The 27,680-nt window shown below is 43.1% G+C and overlaps 1 protein-coding gene across 16 annotated transcripts in view; it reads right to left on the bottom strand.

Annotated features, from left to right (window-relative positions):
• WNK2 (WNK lysine deficient protein kinase 2) overlaps positions 1-16,763 on the bottom strand; it is a 177,610-nt gene extending 160,847 nt beyond the window's left edge. For all 16 annotated transcript variants that reach the window (XM_037905248.2, XM_043550423.1, XM_043550420.1 and 13 more), the window contains exons 1-2: positions 16,401-16,763; positions 14,880-15,647 (exon numbers count right to left, since the gene is read on the bottom strand). In XM_037905248.2, the coding sequence (XP_037761176.1) occupies positions 14,880-15,557 (678 nt within the window). In that variant the 5' untranslated portion in view covers positions 15,558-15,647; positions 16,401-16,763. The remainder of the gene's footprint in view (positions 1-14,879; positions 15,648-16,400) is intronic.
• Positions 16,764-27,680: the final 10,917 nt, after the last annotated feature.

The raw sequence follows: 27,680 nt of genomic DNA, 5'->3' as shown, positions 1-27,680 counted from the left end.
TTCATAGTGTAGACAGACCCTTAGAAAACTAAAGGACACAATAGTCAGTTGTAGTTGATTCCCTATAACTTTCCAGTGTGCTGCTCATTCAATAGCAGATGAGCCCAACTATTTCTATAATTTATGAAAAAAAATTCAGGATTAGACTGTTTCAGTTTTAAAAGCAAAAATGCACGCCTCATTTAGGCAAGTTGACAGCCAACAGATGGTCACTTATGAGATTTTTATTTTAATACAGATTTTTAAAATAGTTTAATCCATCTCAGGCCAAATGTTATCAGCATTATTGTGAAATCTTGCATTCCATGCCCCCTTTCTGTGCTCTGACTATGGCCAGAGTTTTCTCTTCTTTGTAGGTGAACGCACGGACCACTGCTCAGTATGGTTTTGTAGTCTATTTGTTCACAGTGCAGTGCGATGGAGCAGTTAGAGAGTGGAAGACTAGGGGACTGGTCTGTGACAGGGTTCAATGGGTATTATTTCTGTTAAATTCTCTCCAGTCCTAGAAGAGACTGGAAAACAACTGAACTGCTGGATACATAACAGGATTGTTTTCTCCTATCCTCATTCTAATAGTCTCTCTTTCAAAAGAAGGGCCAAGGTAATTCTATCTGCAGATAACGTTTGCTGAGTGTCTTGACCCAGGAAAGACAGCAGTATTTACTGCTTGCTATGGGATCATTTTGGATCAGGTGGATGGAGGGACCCAGTTGGCCAGAAACTATTAAGGCGGCAGATGAAAAGCCTGCTCCAGCACTGAGTGACTCACTCCAGTTTAGGAACCCAGTCTAATCAGAAGGCTCCTAAGGCTGAAGCAGACCAAAATTCCAGTTTGGGAGTTTTGTACAACTCAGCATCATTTCAATCTGGGAGTGCCAGGATAGCTCAGAATCTCACTGTAACTTTGAAGTTTCATATTGCTCAGAAGCTTGATTTGGCCTGGGAGTTCAGTCCAGTTCAGGAGCTTGCTACAAACCAGAGAGCTAGACTTCAGGGAGAGCCCTCTCTCGTCTTAATGAGGGACTTTAGAAAGTTGATATTGGAATTTTATATGTCAAATTAACATGCTTCCCGTGGGATCTTAGATTAAACATCTTTTAAAAAATGGACTGTTTTGCTTTTCACCCTCCCTTTGCTGCATGTTTAAGTTTCTAACCTACAGCTCTTGTGCTACAACTAGCCATGAGTGCAACTTGCCAGTAATTTTTTAAAAATCTTACCAAATCCATGGAAGATGGTCCATGGAGTTATTGTGATGTTACAGACTGGAAGGGGGTAGGGAGGAAGAGAGTTTGTATATCAAAAGGGACATAAAGAAGGCAGAACACAGAATGAAGATCCAAGACCACTAACAGGCTACAAATGTGCAGTCCAGGTAGCTCTTGTCAGCTCATTTTACTCCTCCCCACACACTCTGGTTTGTATCATATCTAGTATTATACAGAGAAAAATGATCACATCCATAAAAGCAAAGGAATAGTGGTTGGTATGTTTAATGCATATTTTTACATATCTTAAAATTTCCCAAAAGAAATATGGAAAAAACATTAATGTAATTGTGTAGAATTGCTTCATTTGCCAGAAAGATTCATGCTCTTGTCCTCCATTAGAAGTCAAGGGCAGTATAGGCTTTTATAGTGATTGATTGAGAGAAAAACAAGTCTGTTTTACTGATGGAACACTTGCTTTGTCTGCAATGCAATTTCCAAGACAAAAGGAAGCATTGTTATGAAATGGAAGAAAAGCAAGTTCAAATTCATGCAAAATGGCAATTTTCCTTAATTCAGTAATGAAAAGCAAAAACAATGCAACCAAACACTTGGAATCAACACACTTTTACAAGATCTAGACATTACCAAATATTTCAACAAGGAATAAACCAGGATAGTTCTGCAGCACAATACAGTATGTCAGCTCTGACTTTCATGGTTTTCTCCTACACAGTTCTATTTTAATAGACAAAATTGATTCAGCTTAGCAGACCCAGTTCAGCTGTATTAACTCCATCGAGTGCAGAGGTCAACTCTGAACGCTGCTTTGATTGAGAGATTTAAACAAATTGGAAAAGCCTTGCTAAAAGTTGCTTCATATGTCAAAATATCATAATAAGCCCTAAAGCATATGCCAGGAGAGCAAGGAATGCAGCCATTTCAGGGACACACTATAGCAAAACTCATTTCACATTTTTTTATGGAAATAAAGATTTAGTTCTCTGCATTTCTGAAATGGCCACCTGGCATTTGTTCCTTTTATTAAAGCTCTCAGTTTCATAAAGTGTAAGTAATCTGTTGCTTTTGGCTAAAGAAAAAAAATGCATTCAACTGTCCTTGCATCATTACTACATGATGAATTCTAATGTATCTGAGATGCACAAAAAACGGTGCTCAGCAGCCAGTGATAGAAACTGCCTACACAGAGGAATCACATCATGTCAAGGCCATCAGTATACTAAGAGGTAATGAAAAGGCAAAATACATAAAAAAGCAATGATTTTGTTGTTATCTGTATACTATGTATATTTTTAATACAACAGATTAAAGTTTACTTGTATGTTTCAGTAAAATCCATGAAGGTTAAAATTATTCAAAGTAAAGTAAGAACTAGTTCTAACCAATTGGTTTCCAGAACAGTTTGAAATAAAGCTGTTTTTCAGAATTCAAAGTATAGGATTAAAGACAAGTTAACAGAAATTGTGTTAACTGAATATCTATTAACTGATTTAAGGGGTTGCAAGAAGAGTACAGTTTAACAAAGGGACACCCCCCATTTCCTTTTGACATCTTATTTAACCATTTTCTTAGAGTAAAATGCTCAGAGCTAGATCTGTTAAGGAATTAGTTTATCTTGCTCAAAAGAAAAGAAAACTAACTCTGGTAGCCTGTTTTAAAAAAAGTCACAAGAGACTAAGGATCAAATACCTTTTCAAGAATGTATACTTTTCCATTTAAAAACAAATTTGGACATGGATCAAACTAAGTTTACAGAAAGTAGACAAAAAGATGTTATTTGAGTCTCTCTCATCTATCTTCCTCCAGTTCCTGAATAAGTGTTTTGTATCCCTCTATTGCATGAACAGCTGAAGAACAGATGGCATTAGGACTTCAGTTTCTCTCGCATTGGTAGTTTAACCCGTAACACATGTATCCCCATGACAATGGCTGTCAAAGGAATCTTCCGTTATCCCTATGAATAACCAGGATGCAAGAGGTACATTACGGGGTACAGTTCAGCACACAATCATTTATTGTAAGTCATGTCACCATGTATACACCATTCGTATTTTAAATCTGAACATATATACGCGCAGACTATTTTTACATGGAAAGCAGAGTTTAAGAGAAAGAGGGCACAATTCCATTGACTTCAGAGCTGTGCTTATTTGGAGCAAGTCAAGTGACTGCTAGAGACCTAAATGGTCGTTTAAAAAAAATCTGTAGTCCAAGTTCTTGATGAGTCAGACCTCAAAACATAGACCAATCCCTGGGGAAGCTTGTTAGTGGCTGTTTTTCTACAAAAGACACCAGGGCAGGGCAGGAAGCAACAAAGTTCCTATGGCTTATGAGTGGAAGCAACAAGCCTCCTTAGGCCCCTGGAGAATGGTACAGGCGTTTCCCCTCCCACCCCCCGAGCACTTCTGTGATGCTTCCCAGGGTACCCAGGATAGCAAAGCATCACATTACTATCTGCCGTTAGCGTGAGGAAACCTTGTCTGTGCCTACCTAGGGTCAGGTCTCCAACGCTATCATCGGCCACAGGCAACACAAGCACACCACTCTAGGCCTCCCCAGGCCCCACTCTCTCTACAAGTTAGCAACAGGCACATTCCAGTCCTTGAGTTCTCTGAGCGTTTCCCTGGAGGGTCCAGCCCCTGTTCCACTGAGCACTGGCAATGCTCACAGATCTGCTGCTCCCAAAGCTGCAATACATCCCAGCTTACCAGTTACACCTCAAATCACCACTCTGCTTGACACACAGCACTTAGATATGTTTATAGTGACAACAAGAGAAAGTTTATATAACAAAAGTATAGAGATTCCAGTGACAGCAAGCACAAGTATTGGAAACAATGGTTACAAATAAAGTAAAATCGTAACACCTTCTAGAACCTAGGCTTACTTAACTAGTTACTTTCCTGTCTTACAAAGCAATGCGCACCCCAAGTCCTTCCAGCCAGACTTGGCTGTGATCTTCCATTCATCAGACAAGTCATGCCTCCCATGAGAAAAATCTTGTCTGTTTGCACCCTCTGATATAGCAGACTAATTCTTTGATCTTAATCATAAGCAGGACACCCCCCTGCTAGTTGTTTTTTCCTGTCTACTCCTTTCTTGTAGATTTTGCAATCTCCTAATCAGCATCTAGCTCAGTACACAAATATGCATAGTGTGAGAGAGACAATGCACAACACACACAAAGTCAAACAAGAGAGAGAAGCCTCTCCTGCCTGCTGTCTGAAAGGAGTCTATCCAAGGTGTGTCACCCCCTGGCGACCTGCCTCACCTTGAAGACCTTAAGAACATAATTTCCAGTATAGACACGCAACTCCTTAATCTTATCCGCACATGCTTTTGCGGTGATTGTGACCACTACTGGGCTATTGGTTCTCAATAGAGACCTCACAAGCCACCCTTTAGTGAATGTGATTATGCATATATCTGACCCAGGGCATCCCTGTAAAACCCCATGCACTCCCCCTGCCAGCTGGCGCCAAGAGGTCGCTGGGTCACAGCTACTTAAGGGTCACGAAGCTTGGGCTTATTCCATGATGCAAACCAAAGGAGGTTCACAGAAAGTGGGGAACGAAGACCGCATGATCCCTTCCAAGCTTCATGCGTTCGCCGATTTTCTCTCTATGCACATCCTGAGGTCTGCAGGAAGAAAGGGTCTGCAAGAGCACAACCCAGGACCATCAGCGGGCCTTCACCCACTTCCTGTAGGAGGAGAGAATTCCCGCAAGCCCCCAAAAGGCTCATAAGCCCCTTTCCTAAGGTTCAACATCCCTGAACTCCCACAAGCCTTAAAGTCTGTTAGTCACCATTAACCTATTTTGGCTCGGAGACCTGACTAGACTGAAAGTGGTACACAAGCCTATTTTATTCAGGCTGTGGGGAGTGGATTTCTCACAACTCGAAGACTGGGCCCCACCCCCTACCTCCAAAAATCCTAATGCTTCACGAGACTGTCAGCTTCTCCTCCCAAGATTTACATGGGAGTTTGGCTTGAGAGGCCTCAGGAGAGCTTCACAAGGCTCACCTGGGGGTGCAAGGAAGGGCATAGCTATCTACGGTACTTGTATGCCCCCCCCCCATTAGTGTAGTATCTGAATGCCTCACAATCTTTAATATATTTATCATAAACACCACCCTTTTAAGGTTGGAAAGTGCTATTATCCCCATTTCAGAGACTGAGGCACATGAACTAAGCAACATGCCCAAGGTCATAGAGGAAGGCTATGGTAGAGCTGAGACTTGAACCTAAGTCTCCTGAGTCTGAAGCTAGTGTCTTAACCACTGGCCTCATCCTTCAAGGTGAGGCCGGACGAGCCTTTTATGGTTTGCAGGAGTGGACACTGAAGAATCTTCACTCCTTGGTAACCCCACAGTAGGCCTAAGGACAAGGTGGATACAAATTTTTAACAAATCTGATTTTTTAAAAATAAACCTTTTAAAAATTAAATTTGAAATTGACAACCTAGATTAAGGCCCATATTTATAATAAAATATTCAAATAATTAATATGATTTTTTTATTTAATGTAAAGTAGTACATATCTGCTGCCAAGTTTTGAAGAAAGTCAACCCACTAAGCTGGAGGAAGTCATTGGCTAATGACCTGAAACCAGAGCTTATTGAAATACTAAACCAGCTTTTGACAGCAGTAGCCTCTTCTGCAGGTGCAGAGAGAATAGGTATTACAGTCTATTCAACTAGTTCCAGTTCAAAGACTAGTTAATTCTAAGCTAAGAAACCAAATGGGATTTGAAAAAGCAGGAAATCTTATTTTCCTCTTCCAATGTATGAATAAAATATAGGTGCAAGGGCATGAGATCTACTAGTTCTGAAACCTTGAAAGACATGGTGATCACAAATAATCAGTTCAATTAATTAACTACCATTGTTTTAAAAGCAAAACATGTTTTGAGAAAATGTGCTGGATATATAATTTTAAGAAAATGCTGTTTGTGTGTTTTGAATTTGAATTTCCATCCAAATAGGGCTTGACACAAATCACAAGTAAAAAATTAATCTAGTGAATAAAAAAAAAAAAAAAATGCATCATTCACCATTTTCTACCACAACAAAAAAATAAAAATTAAGCATCTGAATAAAATGTAAGAATGTAGATATAGTGCATCCTCCTGGCTAGCAAAAAGCAGCATCACTTTACTGCAAAGCTATGTTTAGTTGTAAATCAACACATTTTAATGGTTACCAACCAGTGAGAATCAACCTCTTTCAGAAAATAAAGTACAAATGCAAAACACAAATTAAATTGATTTTTTTAAACCAAGGTTTCTTGCTTGCTCCTTTAAATAGCTTTGTAATCAATCCACCTTGCCTAAGGAGCAACAGGTAAGAGGTTCATTACTCCCCATAACTCAATCTCTGAGAGCTGGGTAGCAGCAGCAGCGAGAGATGGACGGGATGTTCTATCTCTAGCTCTGCAGGCCTCCAAAACCATGTTGCAGCCACGTTTCATTAAGACTTTGGCAGAGGTCCTCAGACATTAGGAGGCAGATAGGAAGGAAGCCATACTCATGCTTGTTTAACCCTAATATTCTTACAGAGCTGTATGCACTCCAAGCAGTGATGGGTCTACAACTCTAGCTTCCCTTTTACCTCCAAACTTAGTTATTAATCGGAAAACAAGACACTAACTCCGCATTCCTCGATGGCCACTTCTAGTATTCTCCACACACCAACTGACTGAACCACTCACATTTCAGAGCACTGAAGATCTCTCCTTCAGCAGGGCTGCCAAGCATCACATCCCACCTGACAGTCAAGCATTTGGCAGTTATGTCCATACTCCCACAGCCCAGCTCAGATGTCACCCATCCACATTTCCCTGCAGTTCTGCTTTTTTGGATGCTAGAAGCTACTGGCACCTACCGAACAGGCAGCCAGGCACCCTGCTCCCGCTGGTGCCAGCAAGGAGTAGTCTAGAGATGTCAATGGCAGCTGGAGAGAAAGGGGACCTGGAGAAGATGGTGACACCCTCCGTCCCTCTCCCAGTACCAGCCCCAAGTTGCCTCCCACTGGTCCCTGCAAAGGCACCTACACCAGGCTTTCCCCAACCCACAATCCCAGCCACAGCTGAGTGAGCAGTCAACTGCACCCCAGGAGCTCTACTATTCCCTCCAGTAGCACCCAGGACCCTCTATTCCCACCAAAACATCCAGGAGTCCCTGCATTTACTGCCCCCCGCCAGGCAGCAGCCTCACCTAGTCCCAGAGCTCCCTGACCTCCAGCCGTTCCAGTAGCTACTCATCCAGTTACTCCCCAGTCTGACCCTCTCACCCCCTTTAAGTAGCTAGCCTAGCCCAAGCTACCAAGTTTTGTTCCCATGTCCCATCCTCGCCACTGCTCAAGGAAGAACATATTGACCATAAGCTTACGGTCGTATGTAGATTTGTAAATATGCGAATTAGCACATTAAATATTTGCATAAAAGTTTACATGGAGCAGAACAAGACCTGCAGCTATGCTTTAGACTTAAAATGTTTCTCTACCAACTATGGACAAGACATGAGCAAAGGGGGCAGAGTTCATTGCAGACAAAATTGTAGTAATTTTCACCCATTTTCTTCTTATCCGTATTTCACCAGACTAAATCTCAGATACGTCCACGGTATGTTTTTACGAGACAAATATATAGCTGTATGTAGTGGTGTGGTTACAACACCAGACCAATATTAGAGAGATAAGGAGGGTGAGGCAATCTTTTATTGGACCAACTTCTGTGGTTAGAGAAGATTTCAAGCTACACAGAGCTCTTCCTCAGGTCTGGGAAAGGTAATCTGTGTCCGTGTCACAGCTAAATACAAGGCTGAGCAGATAGTTTAGCATAAGTAGCGAATACATATTCTAAGGGACCACGCAAAGTGAAGTGGCCCATTTACACCCTTGTGGTCGTAAAACAAAAAGGGGGGTTAGTGGATTACAGATTGTTGTAATCAGCCATAAATCCAGGGTCTCTATTAAACCCATGAATTTTAGTGTCTAGCAAAGTTATGAACGTAAGCTTCCAGCTCACTCACTCACTATATATCTAGCTGTTTAAAATAAAATATTTTTTCAAGTGCAAAAAGAAAGTCAAATTTAATTAAATTCTAAGTAAGTATCTGAGATTTGGCTCAGCTCTACTTGCTATGGGTTCCAATTTGTTGGATTTGAGAAGCATTTAAAGACAATCTAGTTTACTGGTATTTTAGTGCCACATTTCTACCTAGCTTTCTAATGCCACTGACAGCTATACCAGCACGTGAAGACTTTATGCTGTACAGGTTAGACTATTAACATTGTCTAAATTTTATTTACTGTTATTTCTTTCAAAAATGAAGTTCCATTAAATTAACTAACAATCAGAATTTAATAGAAATCACCCTTTCAAGAGTTATCTTGAAGTTCAGATAAAGCTAGTCTGGTTGAAAGTTACTGTAATGTTATTGAGAAAGTATTAATACAGAATTAGAACCCCAAGATGCAGGTTTCCCTACCTTCCACTAAGAACAGTTTCTAAACTAGTCCTGCTAATTCAGACTAAGAAATCATTTTAACTGATAATTAATAGTGTATTAGCCTATTAAGAATCTACAGCCTTTTCCCTGAATCAATAAATGAAACAGTCGTCAGCCTTTATGAGCTGTACGAACACCAAGCTAATGCAACAATGAAAAACTCCAGTTTTTCTGTTTGTTATAACCTCTCTATCCAGAGCAGACAGTTGCACTTCAACCACCTTTCAGATAATGTAACAGTTTGTTTAGTTATATTTGTGGCTGCTTGTTAATTGGAGATACTATAAACACACCTTCAGTGATATACAAACAAGAATTACCTTGCAGCTATTAAAGCTGCCCATTCAATGGCCTCCTCCCTTGAACAGGGCTCTTCACAAACACAAGATTCCACCCACATGATCACCTTGCAGGATCAAGGCCTTAGTTAGCATTTGGAAGACTAATTGGAACACTGACACTTACATTTTAATAATTCATGTACTGAATTAAGAGGAAAAACATTGCAAGAGTGATCCCATTTAGCATCATGCTGAATATTTTCTACTACACAGCATTAAATGATTAAATTAAATATAAACCCTATGTCTTCCCTTCATTAAAAAGTAAGAAACTGGTATTAATACATGATCATTCTTATAGGTGCTTTGTTCCATTTAAGTAATTTTCAGTTTCCAAATTGTAAGATGAGCTTTAAAGACAAATATCACCCTCGGAAACAAAGATTAGCAAATGCACATGGATCCAGAGGTAATGCTTTGAATTAAAATCCTAAACCTAATCTCATGTTGTAACAATAGAATATTGAAACACACAATATTAAAATCAGTTAGTCATCAACTAATCTGGCATGAGCTTCTTATGCAAAGAATATACCAAAGGAGTACAAATGTATAAATTAAAGAAAATCAACATAGTTGGTTCTCAAAATATTGCAACTTGTGCTTATAGTTCTTTAATTCAGACTAATACCCTAAAAGGAAAGTCATGGTGGCAACATGAATCACCTCAGTTGTGTTTCTAATCATGTCAATTATTTCACTAAGGCATGTATCGGCCTTTAGAATATATCCAATGCAGTCCAGACACACTGGTGGAGAGGGTTGGGCATTTGAGTGGTCCAAAAAAAAAAAAATGGTGAAATATTTTAAAGCACTAGTTTATTAGAACAGTGACATAAAAGAATAAGACTTTATGCTCACCAATAGGCTTAGCCTTGGATAGACCCGAATGACTAATTACAAAAAGCTGTGTACTTATCTGAACTATTTCAGCTCAGAAAATGCAACAAGTATTAAATGAAGGTCTAAAACAAGAAATAATTATTACTTTTTAGCATTTAAGTGTGAGTTATTCCAGACTGAACAGCTACAGAAAAAAGAAAAAATGAAATTACTTTCTTCTTTTATAGTTGCTGTGTGTGTAATTTTTAAATGCACTTATGATAATTAGGCCAACTCTTCATGCAGCTTAATGGCTGTGAATCTCTTCTCTGTGTTGAGGGTGGAGGTTTCATGATTGAACACTTTTCTCCCTCCCTCACTCCCTTCTGAATTTATTTCTGTATATTTGTCTAATCAGTTTAGATTGTAAACTCTTCGGGGCTGGTACATCCTTTTACTTTGTTTAATATGTTTTGTAAACAGCCGTGTACTTTGTATACCCAGCCAAATAAACATGCATGTTTGTTCTAGAAAATTCCAGCCAATCAGGATGTTCAACTTGCAATTAATTTATCTTTTCCCCCACAAGTGGCATTAGCATGTAGTAAAGTGAGTGATCACAACATTTAAGTAGGCTTGCTACAGATGGCACCATGATGCAACAAAACAGTAGGTTGTTGACACCTACATGAGGGCATTCTTGCTGGAATATTTGGTAGTCAATTCACATTATCTGACCAGCTTGCCAACCCTGTTAGTGGACTTTTTGATATAGGTACAGGAGGTCTTCAAAATGTAATTAAGAGGCGGTAGTCAAAATATAAGATTTTGGCCTTGGATAACCATTTTAAGTAGGAGGGGGGTGCTTTAATAATGTTCACTAGTGATAAGTAGCCACTTCTCTGATCCTTTCATCTTTGAAAGGAGGACAAGGAAAGGATGTCCTCTTTCCCTACTAATTTTGCAACAGTGGCGCTACAAACAAAAAGCTCTAAATAGACACCTCAGTGATCAGAATCAAAATAGGAACTGAAGAGCACTACTGAGGACTACTCAGTGATGTAGGTCTGTACGTGGCCTCCCCCAGAATTTTTCTACAAGTCCCAAAAAGGGACTTATACTTTCAAGCTCTTCAGCATGTATCTATCTAAAAATAATGTTTAACCTGCCTATTGGCAAATCTTAACGTTCCTTGTTCATGAACCGAGATTATAGTTAGAAGGCACAGCATTTTGAAATATGGCTATTCTGAATTCTCAGTATACAGCTGCAATGTGCCACCAGTTAACTAGAGGAGGGCAAAAACAAGAACCTGAACCCTTTCAAACTTCAGCAAGTACACAAATACCATTGCCAATACTTAAAAGTTCCAGGCTAGATTCAACATAGTAAAGAAGTCTATTTTCTAGTTAAGATTTGGCTAAAGTCTTAATATCTTGCTCAGGCAAACTTAAACGCTAGTTTCAATTCAACTCTTAACCTGAGGCTATCCATGATTCCAATTCTACATCTTTAGCCCATCTCTTCAATCACAGTTACACTACAAAAATATATAATTTTTTGGACTTCAAGTTTAGTTAAAATTAACTTCTTGAAAAAAATTTCCAGTGGTGTAGTATAGAGAGATCTCAAAAATGGTTCACAACGCTTTCATCTAGATTTAAAAAACAAACAAACTATGACTGGACTGAAAAAAAAGCTGAGCAAGGACAAAAGAGTGCTGGCTGCTTGGAAATTCAATCTATGAGAAGATAAATTGAAATATTAGGGGTACATGCTTGTGGGTCGCAGACTTAGAAAAATCAAGTTAGACATGAAGAGTGTCATTTACTGCATGACTTTGCCAAAGCAGAACTTTTCTCTTTCCTACTTTATCTTCATTGAAAGCTAATCAAGTTACATATAGCAGAGGTGTTCCATTGGCTCTCACTCTCTAAGCTTCAAGTATACCTGTGATATGATCATACCTTTAAAAACCTCCCGCTATTTATAATTTTGACTGTGTGTACTGTAACCAAGATTTAAGGAGCACAACTGATCAGCATGGAAATGTAGGGATCTCACTGGAAAAAAAGACAAGTACATGTGTACACTTCCCCGAAAAGAAATCTACAGATGTAATGTTCAAATTCAGCAATGTAAAAGTTGTTTTCTGTGGTATGAAAGTATCAAGATAGACATTTTATGTTTTCAACTGTCAGGTAATGATGGTTTTGTATGAGTACTTTGCCACTTGCAACTGACCACATTTCTACAGAGAAGTAAAAACAGAATCAAGTATAATTGACCAGTTACATGTAGAAATGTTTGAAATGTTGTAAATAAGTAGGATTACTTAGAAATGTCCGCCTTAGACATAAAGTGCATGCAACTCAGGATTATAAAAGTAATACATAACTCCATCAATGTATAATGCTGGCTATTTGCTTCTCTTGCAAATAAAGGCTGAGAACATATGCCTGACATATAAATCAAAACCTTGCAGTCACCGCTCAGTTACACTTCATTAATCCAAAACAAGTTTCAACAGTAACTTGAAAATCTGATATACCATTTCCTGGAAGCTGACCCTTCTCCAACATTACCTTCAAATCTATACAACTAATTGACACTGATTTGTTAGAAGTGGAAGCCAGAAATACCCTGATGAATTCTTATCACTTTTCCCGTATTTGTCTAGTCCAAAAATTAGACCTCTCAATTTAGAGCTATTATACAGAAAGAAGTCTGTAGAAAATAGTGAAACAATGGTTAGTGGCTCCATCAGATTTGAAACAAGCGGTACCTATGGTTTATAATGGAATGTAAAGTAATGATTACAGATCATTCTTCCATAAAAGACATTTTGATCTATATGGGTAATCAGAGGTTTTTAACCCTCTTAACATCTTCTCCACAAAGGAGTACATTCAAGATCTCCTACCCAAATGAAATGAGGGGTAAAAACAGACTAGTGAAATTTCACAGTGTAGCTTACTATACCCATTTGTAAAGATTCATGGAGGATTTAGATTACCAGAAGATTACAATTTGCAAAGTATCTATTTTCTGACATAACCTTTCTAAGCAGCTATGGATAGTCAATTATAAATTTAAATATTACTCTAGTAAAGCAGAGTTAAAATGAAGTGGACAGTAAAATGAATTCCAAATTGCTGACTGTTCTGTTGTGACAGAATTTGCACAACACAGGCCACAATAAGATTGTCAGATGATACTGACCTTTCATTATATCCAAACATTCACTTGAAGAGAACAACTGGATAAACATTTTTAAATGAACCTTTAGTTATTAGAATAAAAACTTACACACGCTAATATTTTGCGCCCTCCAACCAAACCCAAACCGGAATGACAAAGCCAGCTTGCGATGATGCCTCTCTTTTCCTCCCAGCAGCATGACAAATTCTCCAATTGTCAATTATGCAGCTTCTCCCCTGATTCTCATACAGTCTCCCCCGTGCTACTGGGACCTTTTCTATCTTGCCTTTTTTCGTACTTCTCTTGCTGCAATACACCATAATGCTGGCTCTGCAGTGCTTTTAAAAACCCAACAAGTAAAGCAAGTTGTTTTTATTTCACTGGCTCTTAACAGAATAGGAGAAATTCAAATGAAAAATCAAAACATATTCCCTACGCTTTTAATTAAACAATATGGGGTTGCAATGGATTACAAGATACCATACAATAAAATCAACCAAAGTGACAGGGCTGTAGGTCCACTCAGCTGCCTATCACAGGAGGCAAAGTAGAGTTTACACTGATTTTCAGAATCGGGGCTTCCATTCTATCCTTTCCTAATTGTACTTAGACACTATTACAGCAGGAGGATCGATCCCGTATTCAGTGGGAGTTTTGGGTGCACAAGGAATGCAGGATTAGTGCCATCATGGCTCAATTTGAGGTACAGATGTCAGTGCCCCAGCAAAATCTATACAACACAACCTAGTTTAAGAGGTAGTCTAGAAAGAAGATCTTACTAAAAGAAAAAACCTAAGGACTGAAAAAGTCACAACAGCTTAAGTCTCATGTTAATGTATGTTACTAACCTAGGGGGAGACAGGAAACAGATAGCAAAAACTTCACCAAAAAAACCTGGGGTACATCATGTTGCAATTTGTATAACCCACATTGCCTGTGGTACATCTAAGTTTGTATGAAAAATATAAAGAATTACAGGAATAGTTAAAAGAATGTAGTGTCCATGCCCAGAAACTGAAGAGTCTCAGGCCTTTAATTAGAGTTGTATTAATGTACTATTTCACCCTACAGGACTCAAAGGCTTAAAAAAAATTGAGAGATGGGGGGGGGGGGGGGGCGGGGAGACTTCAGTTGTATTTGCTCAAAAAGACATCTGAAGCCACACATTTTTGACTTTGCTGAAAGACTAACTCAGATATGGCCAAAAACATATAAGCCATGTTTGATTAGAAAGTGCTTCCCAAGTTTCAATTCAGAATGAGTTTGTGACAGCTTAATAACCCTTTCAAAATAGGAGGTTTCAGTGGGAAGAGACCCTAGACCTCCAACCGCCATGTTTAGATTTGTAAAGGAAGTAAATCTATTTTCTGCAATTGTCTTTTAAGATCTTTAATGTATTTTTTAAGTTACAGACAGCTAGACTCCTGCTAAATCAAGTTACAGATGTCTCAAGTGTCAGTTTGAGTGACATATGACTACCCCCACAAGCCTCTTCTGACAATCTCTGGGCAGCCAAGGGAAAAATTCCTGACCTTCTCATCAGTCTCATCCTTAGCCCATTACATTGCCAGAAATGTCAGTGATCAAGCCCAGTGCTGAGGGGGTTAAGGCAGGCAGGAGCCTACATAAGGTGGCAGTTTCTGAGCCAATGAAAACCTCATGCTATAGTTAGACGCAGGAGGATCAGCAATGGGGACTCTAAAGGCTGCGTTTGCAGGTCTGTAGATGGCACAGGCTGTGTCCTTAGCTGCCAGGCCAGGGGCCAGCCCAGCTTACCTGAAGTTCACACCAAGCGACCTCCACCCAGGTCTCCGTGTCCAGCCCCTTGTAGACCGTTTTGAAGGACCCCCTGCCGAGCTCGATGTCAAACTTCAGGAACCGGCCGTCGGGAGAGGTGGAGACGGCTTTCATGTCGGCCTCCTCCTCCTCGGGCTCCTCCTTCCTGGACTTGGTCTGATCTTTGTCCGACGGCTCTTTCCTCTCCGCATCCCTGCCCGGCTCCTTCTGCTCCTCGGCCGCGGCCGGCCCCCCAGGGGCGGCCCCCTTGGGCTCCACCGCGGGCTCGGCCGCAGCGGGCTCGAGCTTGGCCTCCCCCTGCCGCTCCTTGGCCCTCTCCGCAATGATCCTCCTGGTTTTGGAGAGCAGGACGATCCGGCGCGGCTCGGCCGCGGAGAGCTCGAGAGGCGGCTCCTCCTGGTCCGAGTCCACCACGCTCCTCCGCAGGAACCGCAGGTGGCCGGCTCGGGGCTCCCTCCCGGAGGGCCGGCGGGCAGGGGGGACACGGGCCGGGCCCCGCTCCGGCACCGCAGCGGTCTCCATGCCCGCCCGGCTCCGGCTGCCGAGCCCACCGACGGCCGCGCTCCCGTCAGCTGGCGGGGGCCGGGCAGCAGCAGCTGGAGACGCGCCGCCTCCCCCCCGCGGAGGTGCGGAGCTGGCAGCGCACCCAGTTTCCATTAGCGCTGAGGTTCCGGCTCCTGCCGCCGCCGTCCCCGGAGCGGGGAAGTCACCATGGTCCGGCCGCCTGCGGGGCCCCGGCCCGGGCACCTGCGGGGAAGAGCGCAGAGCACTGACGCACCCGCGGCCACCGGCCCCGCACCCGCGCTCCCCAGAGCCCTGCTGAGCCCGGCCCTGGGGGAACCTGCTCCCCCCTCGCGCGCACCCCCCTCCTCCCGCTACCCCCGACCACCCTCACCCCACAGCACCGCCCTCCCAGCCGGCTGGCCCCTCTCCCCAGGCACGCTGCCCCTCCCCCCCCGCGCTAGGTTTCCACGCACACTGCACCCCCCCACACACAGACACACAGACCCCCCACACACACAGACACACAGACCCCCCCCCCAGCCGGTGCTCCCTCCCCCCTCCGCGGACTTGCCACGGCGAGGGAGGGAAAGGGGGCAGACTCATCAGCGATGCTGCAGGCAGAGCGCTTCTCGCCGCAAAGCCATATGGGGACTCCCCCGAGCGGGAGGGTGGCTGGCTGGAGCCGAGGCCAATACCGCCAGCCCTGCCCACAGAGGCCGCGACTGCCGCAGCAGTCGGGGCGAGGGGGTTCGTGCCGCTAATCCTTCGCCTTGGCGGGGTGGGGGAGCATGCATGGCACAAGCACGGCATCGGCAGGCGGGGGGGGGGGGTATCAAACAGGGGGCGGTGGCTGCTGCCTGCAAGCTGTGTCCCCCCGCTCCCGGCGTGCCGAATGCGCCAGCCCGGTGCAGGTGCCCCAGCTGCACACTGGAGCTGCTGCTTCACCTGCGGGCGGGCCCAACCCAATCCCCCGACGCTGCACCGCCGGCGGCTCACCTTCCAAGGGGGGCCCACCCCTCCTCGCAGCCATGGAAAGGGAGCGGGCGCGCCCGGCCGCAGGGCTCCTGCTCCACCAGCCTAGCACCGCCGCCCCCTCTTCGCAGGAGCCTTCGCCTCCCTGCAGCCGCTGCCTCGAGCCTCCGCCGGCCCAGCGCAGCCTGGGGCCAGCTCCCGCCTAACAGTCACTGCGGGGGGTTACAGAGCAGCCCACGCCCCCTCCCCGCCTGAGCGGCAGCAAGCACCGTCCCTCGGCAGGCGGCCGCCCCCGGCCCCGCCGCCCGGCGCTTTTGTCAATGGACCTCGCTCTCCACTGAGCGGCCCGAGCCCCGGGCGCCTCCGCCAGCCAATGAGGAGGGCCGGGGGCGTGGGTCGCGGGCTAGACCCGCCTCGGGGAACAATGGGCGGGTGGGCGCGTGTCTGCCCACCCCCAGCCGGCCTCACCCGGGGCTCCTGGGGCGGCCGCGAGCGGCACGTGTCCAGCGCTTCCCCGCCCTCGGCCTGTGAAGAAGCTGCGGCCCTATCCGGTGCCCTTATCCCTAGCGTGGGGAGAGCGGACGTCGGGCGTTCACGGGTAGGGAGGATCAGATCGGGGGTGTGGCGGCGGGGGACGTAGAGGAGCGGCGGCGGCGGGGGGGATTAAAGGAATAGATCGGAGGTAAGGGATGGAGGATTATCTTAGGGGGTCCCGGAGCAGGTTGGGGTGCCCAAAGGGGCGGGAGAGCAGGCGGAAGAGGACGGGGGAGCAGGCTCGAAGGAGCAGGTGGAGAAGTCGATCAAAGCATATTCAAGGAAGCATCCTACTCCTAGAGGTAGTTGGGACCTGCTGCAGCGTGTGCTCAGCATGATGCTCCCAACCACCGACTCACCGCCTCTAGGGACAGTGAATTTTCTCTCTCTTGGCTGAGCAGGTTAGATGTAAGTCTCAAACCACTTGCAGCTTCCCCCGCTCTTAAAAAACCCAACCCACCACCAAAGAATCGGCTCGTGAACTGCTGTGCCCCGTATGATAGAATCAGCGGACTGGAAATAAAAGAGGCTATGGGGCAAGGGAGGGTGGAAGAATAGACGAGCACTTTTGTTACATTGCACTGCAGTGTGTGGATGACTGTAGAATTACAAACACACTTGCAGCCTGGAGCGATGGCTTCCCCCTCCCGCTGGAAGAGTAGCAATTATTTTTATTTAGATGGAGTAGGGATGAGGAACCCAGTCACTAGACTATGACTCCACAGTGGTAGGCCTGTATAAACACAAAGAAATTGGCCGTTTATCCAGAGCTGGCCCTTGGATATGGCGAATCGTAGCAACTGCTACGGGCCCCACACTTCAGTGTGCGTATGTCATGCAGGGGGCACTAGGCCAGCCCAGGGGGAGTGGGGTTAGGGGTGCCAGGCTGGCCCAGGGGGAGTGGGGTTAGGGGTGCCAGGCCAGCCCGGGTGGCTAGCGGGGGACCTGGCGCTGGCAGCAGAGGTCAGGCCCACACTCACCGGTGGGAAGCTCGCATTGTATTTCTTTTTCGGGCTCGGCTTCACAGGGCTCAGGCTCAATCTCCAGCAGCTGCAGCAACGACCTCAGGCTGCCCGCCGCCACACCAGCCGCCAGCATCCTACCACTGCCAGAACATGCCAGCGCCAGGCTCACCCCCTCCATTGCCCTTCTGCCCCGGACCCCTCCCTTTTCTGGGACCCCCCCAGCACAGGGGGCCCCCTAGCACAGGTGCCACTCTCTATGGTCTCTCACGCCCCAGCACTGGTGTCCCAGCCTCACACCGGATTTCATCCTGTATAAAAAACGTGAAGGGGGGGCCATATAGGCTGATTTGTTCCGGGCCCCGCACCCACCTAGGGACGGCCCTGTTTATATCCCAAACAGCTTACACTCTGATGTATAATTGAGACACATAAGAGAGACCATAACACCCCTCCATGTCCATTTACCATTATTTGAGCTACATCAAGTCTAAAAAAGAATTAGGAATAAAAACCAGGTGAATTAGTTTATGAGAATTCATGGAGGGGATAGATAATGGGATAGAGAGCCTTTCTGCTCAAAGCTGCTAGTTTGAATTCACCACATGTCAAAAATGACTGAAATCTCTACGTGCTGTTGGCAAGTCAGAAGCGACTGTGTAATAAGTTGGTGTTCTCAGTCCTCGTGAATAATATCCACATCACATAAATAGGTCACTACTACTGACAGTGGTAGTGGCAGGAAAGATACAAAGCCCTGAACAGAGCTGAAGACTAAACTTCTCTCCCCTCTGGCAGAGGTCCCTTTAAGTCAGGTTTGAGACACAAGCACAACCCTTTAGCAAAGCTTGCATGAGCAGGAGTTGTGGCGGTGGTGTTCTGTAAGTAAATAAAAGGGTTCCAGGCTCCAGTATTGTCAAGCTTTCAGATCACACTAACACACAAACAAAGCAATTAAATTAAAAAAGTTAAGAAGAAAGAAGGTCCAGCAATACGGCTCCTGAGGGTGTTATTTCTGAATATGAAGAAGCTGGTTACCTAGGAAATCACAGATAATTAAAAGACAGACGAAGATTATTAAAAATGTAATATTTTATAAGAAAACAGATGGTATTTAAATGATGTAAGAACAGTGGTGCTTTCATTTTAAGAAATATGCTTAATGTCTTTGATAATTATAATTTCAGTGTTAATTGGTGCATTGTATTTTTTTTTACTGAAGTGCTCAGACTTATTACTTATAATTATATTTGAAGGACTTAAAATTGTTTGCAACTGTACATAATAAAAGGAGAAATTACTTACTGGTAATTCTGTAGGTCACAATCTCTTCTCTATGGACAGCAGATTACAGAACAGATAGTATTATAATGCTACCACTAGAAAGGCAATGAGTGTGAAAAGCTCTGAAACCGTAGTGCTGGTTATTATAAGATTGTCCAAGAACAATCTCTCCAGCTAGAGAAATATAGAAAGAAACAACTGACAAGGAAATAAAATAAGCAACAGCATACCAGCCAACAGGGAGGATGGCAGGATGTAGGGTAGAAGAGAGTGTGAGACAAAAAATTACTGATAAGTAAATTTTCTCTTGTTGAACATACTTTTTTCTTTCCTCCTACAATAGTGGATGAAAAGGACAGACAGTTTATTAGCAGATAGTAATCCCAGGAGGCAAAACTGCCAAGTTCTGCTAGGGCAAGAACCTGCGGCCAAAGAAGGCACCCCGAGAAGCAGAGAGGCCCAGTTGATAGTGACATAAAAAGGAGCAAAGAGATGATCATGGTCACTGCTTTACACACCTTGGAAATTAGTGCCTTAGCACGCAGTCTATAAAGGGGCAGCTTCTCTAGCCAAACAGCATCTGACAGGCTACCAGACTGGTCAAACCCTGTGAGAATGCAGTCTCAGGCCCACCTAGCAATAGCAACTTATTCTTGTAACCCTCAAAGGAAGGAAACAGTTGCCTTAATTTTTTGAAGTTCTGAGAACAGGGACGATAAAACTTGAGAACCTGCTTACATCCACCAAATGCAGCCTCTTGGCATTGTGAGGTGGGGAAAATGCCAGATTTGGACAGAGAAAGGGAGTGCTAAGACTAAATTGTTCAGGTGAAATTGACTATCCACCTTGGGAACAAGTTCTGGAGAAAGCCAAAACAACAAAAATGCCCTTCTGGAAAGAGAGAAGAATAGGGGAGAGAGATTATGAGAATTTGATTTACTCACTCATTTGGCTTAGGTCACTGCAATAAGTAGGGCCATTTTAAAGGAAAGAAGTCTTCCCTAAAGGCTCAAATTAGGGATACATCAGAAACTGGGAGAAGAGGATCGAGTCCTGCTGAGGGATTGTTTGATGAATCACTCGCCTTTGAGACCCTTCTTGAACAGGGACAAAGAAATGCAAAGCATATTAGGATGAGCAAGACAGTAATGCTCCTGGTGCCACACCAGACCATGAAGATCTTCCAGATCTGAGAGTAAATGTAAGATGTAGAAGGACTTTCCACTGCTCCCCAGACAGTCTGGAACTTCAGTGGAGAAGTCCTCATTAAAATCCTCTGTTCAATTTGCAGGAGCCAAGCAGATAAGAAGGTGGTTGCAGAACACATGGGTGGCTTTTGGGAGATATCACAATCTATTTTTCCCCCACAATAAAAGAAGCAGCCTGGCCCAATGAAGTTGTATTCAAGCCCCACTGAAGGAGAGCATAGTTGAAGGAGCTCTGTGGAGTCAATAAACATGATCATATATTGAATATCTGCACACTCTACAAGTGACATCTCATATTGCCAACTCCCCTGGGCAGAGCTTACCTTGTAGGCGGAGCTTGGAAGAGTACCATCACCTTTCTTTCTGCCAAATCTGCTCCTTGATTAAGTTATCCTAAAATTGACAGCTAGGTTTAAAGTTTCTATTTAGTTATTTATCTGCCTTGATTTCCAGTTGAAAGACTTTGTGGTCCTGATCCTGCAATTGAACCCAAATGGGTTACCAAACTGACTTCAATAAAGCTATTTGTGGACATAAATTTCTGCCTGTTTGGTTCCAGCTGCAGGGGCAGAGCCTGTATTACTAGCAGAGACCAGAAATAAGTTTCACTTACACAATGCTCTTTGGTATATGCAGTGTTGTTACAGCTGTGTCAGTCCCAGAATATTACAGAGACAAAATGGGTGAGGAAATATCTTTCATTGGACCAGTTTCTGTTCAATAAGCTCAAAGCCTTGTTTCTCTTCCCAACAGAAGTTGGTCCACCTCACCTCGCCCATATTACCTCACCCACCTTGTCTCTCTCATCACTTTGGTACAGGATAAAATGGCTTGAAAGAATACCTCTCATTTCAACCTCCATGCAACTATTATCATGGAAAATTATGTGAAAGAGCCATTTTTAAAGTTCCTGGTTAAAAAAAGAATCCATCTGTTTTAAAAAAGTTCCTCTTTTCCTTTTGCAGTCTGTTGTAACTCTACAGAGTTATGATAAATAATACAATTGAACTCAATGGCAAAATTCACATGCGGGCAAGTATTTGGCTCTTTTTTATGTTACTTGAGACTCTCAGAATATGTTAATATGGTTTTGAGCAGGGAAATAGCCTCTTCTATTTTAGACCATGGAATTATACTTTACCAGCAAGCCCACCTGCCTTAAAGAAATTAGGTTCATTGTGGAACAAAAATGACAGGTTTGTCTAGGAATATAATAGCACTAGCCATCATTCTTCGTTGCCTGTGATAGGTGTAGAAAGTGGGGCACAATTTCTACTATGTTTAATTAAAAACTAGCAATAGGTTGTATTTTCTCCACACAATATTGCTTATAGTATTTAGCCTATTGATATTGTATTTTCTTAGGATTTACAGAGGAGATGAGACTGTATAATGTTTCCACAAAAACATTCCTTTACCACTGTAATAATTAATATGAGTAAACTTCATTGTTTTAGGAAGAAAAAGGATCCAGGGGTGTGCTATACAGAGAGTATCTATTAGGGTACAGTGACTGTAAACATGCCATTATGATCTATGCTCTTAACTTTCAGGCACTTCCGCAACAACATTTGGTTAATTAAACACAACCCACATTCACAGGCGAACAATGAAGTAAAAACATATTGTGGCACAAACTGAAAACAAAAGCAAATTAAATGTAAGCACTACATTTTTTGAAGCTCTACTCATAATTAAAGTTTCATCTTTAACTCTTCTGTTTGTGCTTAGGATACGCACAGTAGCATCACTTCCTGACACAGAGACCTCACAGCCCAGAAACCCGTTGAGATACTGAGCCAAGTTAAGCATTCAGAAACAAAGTAAAAATGGAGTTTCAGCATCCCCAAGATGATTGAAGTACGTGGCCTTTGGCTTTTCAATGCTGAATGCAGCTGTGACATGGTAAAATCCCAGTTTATCACAGTCTGGCACATCATCTTATCTCCGTGGACGCTCTTCTGCCGTGCAGTTTTACCACGGTGAATCTGAATTTGTGGAAGACAATTATGTATCATTTCAACCAGCTGAAAGAGTTCTATGGCTGCAAGAAATGAGCGAGAGAGAAACTTGAATTATACAAGACAGTTAATGTGCACGTATCAACATTTATGTGCAGTATTTATATTTCTACAAACCACAGCTTCATATGATCATGTGTGTGTCTAATGACTCCCTCTCTCGTATGTCAGAAGAAGAAAGTATCAAATGCCATAGTAATGCTCCTGGACAAGTGATGAATGCTTTTTTTTTCTCCTTGCACTGATTTTAAGTATGAAAAGACTGGGAACTGGAGCCAATGTGTTGCAGATACCTATAGCCAGCTCTGGATATTCTTTAAAATATGTAACATCCATTTTTAGCATGTGGCAAACACACATTGTCATGTAAAAGTATCTCATTTACTTCCAGTATCTGGTAAGTTCCACGGTAGGAAGGGACTAAAAATTATTTGGGAAACATTTAATTGAAAAAGAGTTGCAAAGCATCTGCTTCCACTTTCTAAGAAGGAGCCTGATAAGGCCTTGATCCTGGCACACAGCTGCTTTCAGGATGTTTTCCAGTTTGTTTCTCCTCTACCTCCATTTGACCATTGGGACAGAGAGCTGCCCGTAGAAACCTCTATTTCTCTAGGAACGTGCTGAGAAGACATAGGTGCAGATGGCTTACTGCATCAGGAATGAGTTTAGAGGATGATCACTACTGGCCATTGACTATCAATGAGACATAACACACCACAAAGGACCTGCAGACTGGGGGGGGACCAAGTTTCAGGGGTCAAGCCTCTTTAGATCAGTTAGAACTCAGCTGATGTTAATTTTTTTATTGATTTAGCACAAATAAAAAAGTGTTAGGTGGGCATTAGAAACCAGGAATTAACGAGAGCTGCAGAGCTCAGGAGCTAATGAGATCTGTAGAGCAATTAGTCTGCATTACACAAGAAGGTGTAGAGGGTACCAAGGGTCAGAACAGTATACAAGGCTTGATCTTAGAAAAAGGCTCTGAGTTTAAGTTTCCCAGATGAAAATGTATCTAGCCTAGGACCTGATTCACCTGTCTTTGAAGTGACTTGCTGTTGATTTCAATGGAAGCAGGATCAGGATTTGCTTCTCAAATAAATGAGGGGCTTGAGTCTAGCTGTTCATTATTTAATTCTTTGGTTTGGTGGGGGAGAAAGCTTTACATAGAGAAAAAACAGCATAACATACCCCTCACAAATTCTGAGTAATATAGAGCAAAATCTATTATACAGGATTCAACAGAAGAAAAAAAAGTTCTTCCTTGCTAAAATTAATTCCAAGCTGCAGGATGAAACATAATACTTTGGACTGCTGTAACACCTCCCATCTGAAGATCTGACAAATATTAAGATATTAATCTCAAAACAGCACTTATTTAAAAAATGAGCACATACTGTTCATTTCTTTACTTTCAGAGGGAAGGATTATATTAACATTTGGGATCTGACACTTTCTTTATCAGGTCTAGTTTAAAGTAAACTCTTGTTTTTGAATCTTTGATGTGGTTTTTCCTTAGTTCTCACGTTACAGTAACATGCCAGCTTTGTTTCTTTGTCCTCCGGTTACAGAGACAATCTATCATTTTACAAGTAGAATCCATACACCGGTTTGGAAAAGAACATTCATCGGAGCCTAAATCACTAAACTCCAGCAAGTGGCAGAGTAGAGAATGTGTAACTTGGAGAAACAAGAAGCCAGTGCTTTAGAATGACTTTATGAGTGGCTCTTTGTGCTCTTTGCACAGGCTAACACAATGAAGCATGTGTGTCCTCTTGGTTTATTAACCAAATAACTTCCCTGCCCCTACCCATACCTCTTGAGCATGGAAGGATGAATAATGATGGGTGAGTAATGTCAGGAAACAGAGGACAAAGGCCCTGCAATAAAATTTGAGTATGCAATGTGTTAGGCCCTGATCTTGCAAAAATGAATAACTGTACTCATGAGATTAGCCCCTTTGACTATGATGCTAGCTGTGTGGGTGAACTTACTCACATATGTTGTTTTCAGCTTTAGAGCATGCACTTAGGCCAAACAAGGCCATCTTATTATTTATTTGCGTTGTGGTAGCACTTAAGAGCCCTAGTCATGGACCAGGACCCCACTGTGCTAGGCACTGTACACACAGAACAAGCAGATGGTCCCTGCCCCAAAGATCTTACAGTCAAAGGCTATGTCTCCACTAGGAGCTGGGGGTGTGATTCCGCTGCATGTGTACACATACTTGGGCCAGTTCTCAGCGAGCTAGCCCGAGTATAAATAGCAGCCTTGGTAGCACAGGGAGTGGCAGCGGAGGAACGGCAGAGGCATGCCAAGTACAATCCTGACTGAACCTGGTGGATATGTACTCTGCACAGCTCAGCCTGGCTTCCACGGCCACCACCTGTGCTACCATAGCTACAGTGATATTTATACTTGTACTAGCTTGATGAGAGTAGGGGAATATCACCCAGCTCATAGAGCAGACGTAGCGTAAGTAATTAGGAATCTAAAATTGTATTCTGAATACAGGAAAAGTAGATCACATGCAAATGGATTACACATTTTGAGTGCTTTGCCCTGGAGTGTTTTTTTTTTCCTTACTGAATTTACAAACAACAGTATTTTTAGGCCCCATTATTTAAAGAGCTTCACAAATCCCAGTGAATACAAGTTTTTCCTTTACAATGAAGACAATTTAAATGTAATTATTCCCTTTCAGTGTTTGTTTCATGCCAGCCAGAGACTCACACAAAACAAATGAAATTATGCATTCTAGTCTTACCAGCTAAAATGAGTAACATGCAGAAAACAAACGGTGAGAAGCAAAATTAGAATTTGCAAACTTTGAGTGTTAGTAATCTGAATAAGTGGTTATAAGTAAACAGACAAGAATTTAAAGATACTTAGCAGAGGTCCAAATATTTAGGTTTAATTTTACATATTAGAACTGTTTCAATGAAAAGTGAGAGAGAGGGAGTAAATCTGAATTTTGGAGCAAATAGTTTATTTGGATTTCACATTCCCCTACAGTATTTGCTACTTAGACACTGCAGCATCTGACTAATCCACAAGAACCAGAAAGTATAAGTGACTGGTAATTATAAACAAAAGGGAAAGTGATTAATCTATTCCCATTGTCCAAGTGGAGTATAAAAAGTTTAATTTTACAAGTTTCAGATTCAGTCATCTAAAAGGATATTTTCATGTTCGCACCTTTTTTTGTTCTGTGTTTGTACAATGCATAACACAATGGGATCCTGGTTCATGAGTGGGGCTCCTAAATAAATTAGTAATAATCATAATCATGTATTGCTTGTAATGCACTTTGAAGCAAAAGACTTTATAAATGCTTGTTATCATCAGTCTGGCAGCATCCCTTTACAAACCATACGACATTCATGTTGATAGCTTCTCTCTTAAATACAAGGTCAACCTAATTTTTAGTGGGTGTATTTTCCAAATAAAAGGTAAGGAGTTTGTGAGACCCTGTATCAAGGTCACATGAAAAGCAGCTGTCACAGCAGTTTTCAAAAGAGACCTACACAGATAGTTTAAAAACCAGCAACAACAACAAAAGAGGAAGTGCCAGAACTTGGGCAGTGGAAATTAACTTCAGAGGCCCCCAGACCTAATTTTTGTTTCATAGATTTTAGGTGTTCAAAATAATCAAATGTAAAATGAAAGGAGAGAAGTGAGTGAAAAATAGATTCGACAATAGATTCTAGTTTATGTGGTGCCTTTCAAAGAATAGTCATCACACAAGCATCCCCATAGCATCCTTCTCTTGAGCTGTTGCCATGTGACTGTTATTTGGTGGACAGGCGGCTTCCAGCGGACCGTGCTTATGATACACAGCAATGAATACCTATCATCTTTGCCACCTATTAACTGGCAAAAATTGTCAGTGTTAGCAGACACACCAAGGTCTGACTGTGCATAAATCCAAACTACCTTCTCAATATCTACTGCTTTCCTTAGATCAGGTTTGAAGCAAATTGGTAGGACAGCATGGAAGCGTTGGGACTGCTGCCGCCATACTTGATATAAATGGACGTCCGTTGCTCAGGCCTGTCAATCTAGCACTCGTCACAAACACTAAATTTACTATGCAAAAGCCCCAAAAGTCATGATTTATCTTTAAAAAAAAATTACTTGGCTCCTAAGCCAGATCTGGATGGTAAATAAGATCATGACCGTGCAAAGAACTGGGGCTTGTCTACACCCTGCATTAGTCCGCTCTAGATAAGTGTAAATTCTAGTGCGCACTGGCATGCTGTGCTACAATGGGCCTGTGTAGATCCTGCTGGCACATGCTAAAAGTTCGCTAGCGTACATTAGCGTAGTACTGTTTAAATGGGACTACATTAATGTTCACTAGCAACCTTTTAGTGGGGGGGAGGAGAACGGGGTGGGGGAGGATTGGGGGAGCTCCAACCCTATGAATTCACATGCATCTGGGGGATGGGCAGAGGTGAGAGCAGGACCTGGAGGGGCTAGGGCAGCCACCCCGAGGCCTGGGATCAGGCCCTGGAACAAGGAGTGTGTTGCAGGGGCTGGAATGGGCTTGGGAGTAGCTGTTCCCTGATGTGCAGGAGGCGCTGGGAGGGAGGGAGAGGTGGAAGGATGGGGGCGCTCAGGGGAGAGGGTGGGAAGAGGAGGGGCAGAGGTGAAATGGGGGAAGGAAGAGGTGGGGTGGGGCCTGGGGGGAAGGGTTGGAGTGGGGGCAGGGTTGAGCAGGGGGTCTTGAGGGTCCACGGCAAAATTGGGTAACTAAAGTTTGAGAACCGCTGCTCTAAGTATTTATGTTAGCCACTGTGGTTTTTCCTTATTTGACAGTCAAAAATTATATTTGTAGGAAATTCGTCATTAAAATGCGTGAGACAGCTGAATAATTTGAATTATTCCCATTTACAAGACAGAATCACAAATTAAAAAAAAGTAGTATCAGGAGGTCAGTGTGGCCAAAATGTAAATGTTTTAGGAGTCACCTGTTCTGCATAAATGGCCTTACTCAGCATTTCCTGCACGTTCTGTTCTCACCTCATTGTTAGTCAGACCCTCCAAAGATCTTACCAGGGTTGTCTGGCAAAAAACAGAGAAGTGAAGAGCTGGGGACAGATTCTCAGCAGATGTAAATTGTCATCTCTCTGCACTTCATTGGAGCTTAGAATCTGCCCTGTCGTTTTTGACATGTCTTAAGAAGCAAAGAGAACCCTCTCCTTCTCCCTCCCAGTTTAAAACTCTGAAGTGTTCTTTGTGTGGTTTTGCTTCACAGATCACTTTTAAGCTGGTGTAATCAGTCACCAGTGATCC

The sequence above is a fragment of the Chelonia mydas genome, chromosome 7, assembly GCF_015237465.2.
Source record: "Chelonia mydas isolate rCheMyd1 chromosome 7, rCheMyd1.pri.v2, whole genome shotgun sequence".
Taxonomy (NCBI): domain Eukaryota; kingdom Metazoa; phylum Chordata; order Testudines; family Cheloniidae; genus Chelonia; species Chelonia mydas.
The sequence above is the reverse complement of the archived record's forward strand: the minus strand, read 5'-3'. Positions and strand labels throughout refer to the sequence as shown.